The 6,064-nt window shown below is 34.0% G+C and overlaps 1 protein-coding gene across 3 annotated transcripts; it reads left to right on the top strand.

Moving 5' to 3' along the window:
• Nucleotides 1-1,106: 1,106 nt before the first annotated feature.
• On the top strand, nt 1,107-5,250 carry LOC120336650 (uncharacterized). 3 transcript variants are annotated; one of them, XM_039404379.2, is made up of 3 exons: nt 1,112-1,932; nt 2,917-3,018; nt 3,432-5,218. In XM_039404379.2, the coding sequence occupies exons 2-3, from the start codon at nt 2,931-2,933 to the stop codon at nt 4,199-4,201; spliced, it is 858 nt and encodes a 285-aa protein (XP_039260313.2). In that variant the 5' UTR covers nt 1,112-1,932; nt 2,917-2,930; the 3' UTR covers nt 4,202-5,218. The 3 variants fall into 3 exon arrangements, with proteins under 3 accessions (XP_039260314.2, XP_039260313.2, XP_039260312.2); XM_039404380.2 differs by lacking the exon at nt 2,917-3,018 and having other exon boundaries at nt 1,107-1,932; nt 3,432-5,250; XM_039404378.2 differs by lacking the exon at nt 1,112-1,932 and having other exon boundaries at nt 1,949-3,018; nt 3,432-5,210.
• The last annotated feature ends 814 nt before the right edge of the window (nt 5,251-6,064 follow it).

Below are 6,064 nucleotides of genomic sequence, written 5' to 3'. Positions count from 1 at the left end.
GTCCACATGACCCAGAAAGTTTTTTCAGAACGATCGGGCCAAAATAAGATGTTTTTTTTTCAAATCTTATTATTTTTTTGTGCCTTGGAAGCGAGTACTCCTCAATAAAGTCATGCTCGAGTCATTTCAATGTTTACAGTCCGTTTAGCTCCGTTGCCGGGGCGGGAAAGCGTTTGCTCGAGTATTTGAAATTATTTTACCTTGCAAGCAAAGCATTTAGCGGTAGCAGTGAACGTTTTTATTGAAGGACAATGATTAAATAGCCAATGACTCTATATTATATTCCTTGCGGTGTCGACCATATCCAATGATGTTCCTCATTTCCACAAATAGGCTTAAAAAAAGTAGTCGCTCGGAATTGGACGACGACGATTGGGCAGAAACTCGACTATATTTTAAACAAACTGTATTACTTGCCTGAAAATTTGTCATATCATTTTTTATTGAATACTGCTGAAAATACCGCTGTGAGTAGCTCACTATATGTTACAAAAAACGAGTGGCCCAATTGCAGCAAAAAATAGCATGTCACCATAATGCAGCAATTAGATGTATACATAATATTAATATACAACATAATATGTTATTGTAGCTTGCATAAGCTTGTGAAAGTTGGTAATAGACAATATTTTATGTCATCTCGAGTAAAATAGTACATCGTATTTAGGCTGTCCACCTATGCTCATTCATGTTGGTATTTCCAACTTAAAGACGTTTTCGAGAACCTTAAATTTTGTTAGAATCGCTCTTTCACTTTTATATCTATGTAAGAGTTAAGCGACCGCGTCGGGAAATGAAATGAATCACAAAAGATAGCTTCATTCCATTCATATCCACCCAAATATAATCTTTATGTCATAAATTAAGTTAGATTCAACATGACTTACGTAAACAAATTCGATTGTTTCAGATATCACACGAAGTCATTAATTATTAGAAATGTCTTCTAAAATAGCCCGAGGTTGTTCTAGTAATCTCTGTTAATGGGAGAGACAAAGAAATACTCTGAAAGTACCTTCCTCGTATGGCCCATAGAAAAAATTTACCCAAAATTCTCAGTGTTTCTTTATGTTGTCGATAGGCTACCAAGTTCTAGTTTTCGCAATTAAGCAGACGATTAGGTAAATATATGTACTTTTTGCATTCCGGTTCAACACTGGACACTTTGAAACGTAGGCATTTCGTTCGTATATGCTATTCCAGTTGTTTATTCATTTCCAAATATTTCATCTCAAATTACAAAGGAGATATTAGATAGATCGACAGCTCAGTTTCTCACAATAGGATTGGAAGTAAAGAACAAAGGCAGACACGTTCCATGTACAAATATGATCAAGTCAATTCAAAAAACTTATCGTAGTACATTTAGGTGTGATTTGAGAGTGAAGTAGGTTGAGCCAAAGCATGAACATTCAGTTAAAATTTATAACCAGTTAAGCTAGTTGCTGAGTTCATCAGAAATTGTGGTCCGATTTTATGTATTCTAGTCACTAAAGTTGATATAAATAATCGCATATTTCAACTTATTTTAGAAAAAATGAAATTGTAAAATAGGAGAAATGGAAACGTGATCAAATAGTGGCATCAGCCTAGTAGAAGAAAGTCCTTTTCCTAGTATTCGATTCAATTGAAATTCGATCGCTTTTTCCTCAACTACTGGACCAATAGCTTTGAAATTTTCAGTGGTTGATGTTGTTTATGTTGTTGCTAAGGGCTATTACTTTTACTTATTTATCTTGGCTCTATGGAAATCGTTTTTCACTTCGACGTTGCGTGTGGTGGCGTGTGGTCAACAAAATTAAAAGAAAAATGAATGTCAGCAGATCTTGAGCTCAGCGAAAGTCGAAAGCCTTTTACTGGGTGCGGTAGACACAGGGCGTGGACAAACTAGGACAGTCTGGGTACCGGTACTCCGATACAAGTAGGCTACTGGTAAGTGACCATAACTGTTCCACAGTTCCAGCTTTGTTCAGGATATCATTTTCAAGGAATTGTTCGTAAAAAATTGTCTTTCGTTTCCATATATTTCGTTTTGACCTTCGTTTTCATATATTTGAGCAATACTCTCTTGTTTAAAAATGCACTTAGTATAGGACTATAGGTGTATCAAGATGGTTGAAATCGGGTTTGGATTCAATGGATTTTCTCATCTTGTCTGACACACCGATTTTTGAGATCAAGTGTTTTTTTTTAAATGTGAAATGATCAAGTTCGCACGTACCAGTTCTTTTAATTTCTATATTTGTAGTAATTTTTTTCCTTTTGTGATTGTTTGTCTGAAAATTGAATTGTTGCGTCATAAGTACAAGTCATGGGACGACAGATCAAGAAATTGATGACAATCAGGTCTCCATTTAGAAATATTTGATGTAAAAACTGCAATATTTGAGTTTAATTTCAGTAAACTTTTTTTTCTTCGATAAAGACTAGATTTCTTGTGTTTATATTTTTAACAGCATTTTTATAGAATATCAACATTCAAGCATGTGATTTCAGTAGATCATACACCTTCAGGTTTTTAAGTTCATTATCAACGAGTATATAATATATACAACAATCATCTAATTTTGACATAATGACGCTTACTTAATCATTATTTTGAAATGTTAATTAGGAAGTAACAGAACCGGCTAAAAAATATGACTTTTGTGATAGAACCGGCTGACATAAAATTTGAATCCCACCACTGAACATAGGGTATAATTAGCAAAAGACCAAGAAGAAGTCATATAAATATTTCAAACGAATATTGACCGACCGTATCGTATTGAACTCATGTTGTATGATCTTATTATGTAATTCATAAATTTGTTGAATTCATATGTCACGATAGAATATAGATTACTGTAGATATTTTGAAATTTAGTTTTGATATGTTCTTTCATTGTATATATAATATCAATTTTTTGTGTAAAGAAACTAGTACAAAAATGGGATTGTTTAAATTAATTCAATATCCTAAGCACAGACGAAGAAGAAAAAAGCTGAAAATAGATATGCGAGCATTGGCATTACGAGGTAATATTTTGAAGAGATCTCATGAGCAAGGTCACTGATACCGTTTTTTTTTCAGAAATTGACTTCTGTTATTAAAAGTAGATTTAAAAATAGATTTATCGTTCAAAGTTGTAAAGCTTCTTGATCTGTCATAATTGTTAACTATAATAATAAAATAGTTTTTGTTGGTTGATAAAACCCCGAGTAAATATATTTAAAATATCTGAGCCAACTGGAAGTCGAGGCTATCAGATTTGAATTAAACTACTATTGTTCTAGAATCTAGTTTATGAGTGAGTATTTGTTCCAGGAAAAATTGAAACTCGTTACTGACATTCTGTTAACTCTGTGGTATGAATGTGATTGTATAATCGGGAACATGAATAATAAAATACTGTTTATACTTTATATTCTGTATCTTTTTTTTGCTTCAGATTCTATAACTTCGCTCATGAAGGACGAAAAGTACTTGGAAGCAATGAGACAAATAAAAGAGATTTGGACACTGAAGACGAGTCCTTGGACTTATAGTAGCTCCATCTTGAACTACATCGAATGTCTAATACGAAAACAGAAATTTCGAGATATTGCTACCCTTGAAAAAGAGGTTTTAAATTTTTACGAAAAGATTTTAGATATTTCACCTCGCCGCCTCATGAAAGCAGCCCATGAGGTCATGGATATCTCTTCACGACCACTCCAAGCGGCTCTTTTGGCGTTTTACGCAGCCCGACTTGCTTTGAGTAACAAGAAGAAGGAACCAGCTATGAAACACGTAAAAGAAAGCGTTGAACTGATCAGAAATGCAAACAGTCATCTGAGTGCACAAAAAAGTGTCACAGGGTATTTATTATCTCTCCTAAGAGAGCTTCGAGATCACGTCAATGCAATATCAACAAAAGCAAAGACCAAACTCAAATCAGATTGCATTGAAACGTGCAATAACTTGATAACTGAAATCAGAACACAACAAAAACTACAAAATAGTCAGCCAAGATTGAGAAAAAGTCGTAAATCAAGAAGAAAATCATCATTGCCCACAAAACTTAACAATAATCAAAGAAGTATTCACAGAGAGAAAGGACTTCCTTCCACATCAAGTGAAGATAATCAAGAGTATGCTGACACGACTAGTGGAAAGGAAGTAATTGAAGATGTTGAAATTGAAAGGGTTATCGAAGAAAACACTTTGAAAATGGAATGAATCTCCGATAAAGTGTGCCTTGACAGCTATACGGTACGAGTGATCCGTGTCCGAGACCAAAATCAGCAAACAAATTTTCTCCAGTGAGTGTTTCAGGAAATGTGAACCAAGACTCTAAACTGAAATTTAAACGTTGTATTCTAAACCAGTGGTCGGCAACCTTTTTTAAGTGACGGACCGGTTTAGCCTGGCCAAAATTTTGACGGACCACCTTTATATAAACGAACTAAGCTTATGTAATGAATTCAAAAGAAAATTTATGTTGACAATATACACAGAAACGAAGGTGATGATATTTATTGCGAGATCGGCATTTGTGCTATTGTTTCCAATCCGGAGATTGTATGAAACATCGATATTTACCATCTTTTTCGAACCGCGGAACACTTTTTAGATTATGAATTTTTCGCGGAACAACAAACAAAAATTTCTAAATTTCGTGGAAACTATCCGAATAAGCAATAAACACTGTCAGGTGAAATTACAACAAGACCAATGACTCAAGTTGTAAAAAGACGTAACAAATTCATTACTTCAGAGAACAAAAGTACACTGAAGTACCAATGAGAAATATTTAAAACTGGCTGTTCGTAGCCGTTAATAGCAATGCAATTTTAATATGATATATGAACTTGTTTAGATGTGCACGCATCGTTTATTTAGGCCTGAATTTAGGAAAGGCAACAACGTAGTTCTCCTTCATTGGTCGTCTTTCTGGCGTCAAAAATCCTACTTGTACTTTTACTAGTAAATGAATTTATTGCCTCTTTAAGAGTATTCCACGAGTCGGGTTTTAAATATTCCCAGCTTTAGGCAACTTTTATAATTTACATTACGAAAACGAGTCAATGTTCCCGAACATGATTAAAAATGTGATTTGAGCGATGATATTTAAATTGTTACGTTTACATTTAGCTGTTTAGTTATTGTTTCAACTTTCGGAAATCCGTGCAAACATTTATCACAAGAAATAAAATCTTCTTGAAAACTGTGTCTTAAAATATGCCAAAATATAAAAAAGAATTTGAAGACAACAACACGGAACACCAGCTTTCAGTCGTAGGGTTTGTAGATTGCTTATATGTTATCAGGGCCTTGTCTGTTTTAGGTCATCTTTCTGCGGACCGGTAGTAACCTTTCCGCCGACCGGTGATGGGCCGCGGCCTGGTGGTTGCCGACCACTGTTCTAAACGATCTGTGAAAATGATATGATAAGTTTAGAATGTGGCAATATTTTGTTATATTTATATTTTTAATCGTGCTTTCACCTATATCAAATTTTTAGTTTATTAAACTGAAAACGTGTAATTATAGACACAATAAACTCTTTGCATATAAAAAGAAAGTGATGACAGCCCAAAATTATAAATGATTAATAAAATGACTGATTCACAAATGTTACATAAGTCACAGATTACTTACTGATATGCGTGCCATGCATATAGTGATTTTATGAATTATCCTGGCATCGAACCGTGTGCCTGCATTTAATAGACCAGAAAATACCTTTTCGGTTTTGTTGTTGTATGGCAGGGGTTGCCAATTTGCTTTCGATCGCGATCGACTAAAATCTTTAAAATAGCTCGCGGTAATAAGGTCATAAACAAAAATGAAGGGATACTGAATACGCAGATAAATACACACGCGCGTACAAAAATTTTACCACTGCCAATAAGCTCAGTTCTGCAGGCGCATTCTCAATGAAATTGCCACAAATATTTGCATTTTTTATATTCCATTCAATTTGTTAAACTGATTATATAATTTTACCCGGAGTAAATGTTTCATTATTCATTATTAATTTAGATTTATTCAAATCATACAATTCAGATCTAGGGCCTGTCTAATTTTTAGTCGTAAGTG

The sequence above is a fragment of the Styela clava genome, chromosome 2, assembly GCF_964204865.1.
Source record: "Styela clava chromosome 2, kaStyClav1.hap1.2, whole genome shotgun sequence".
In the NCBI taxonomy this organism is placed as follows: Eukaryota; Metazoa; Chordata; class Ascidiacea; order Stolidobranchia; family Styelidae; genus Styela; species Styela clava.
The sequence above is the reverse complement of the archived record's forward strand: the minus strand, read 5'-3'. Positions and strand labels throughout refer to the sequence as shown.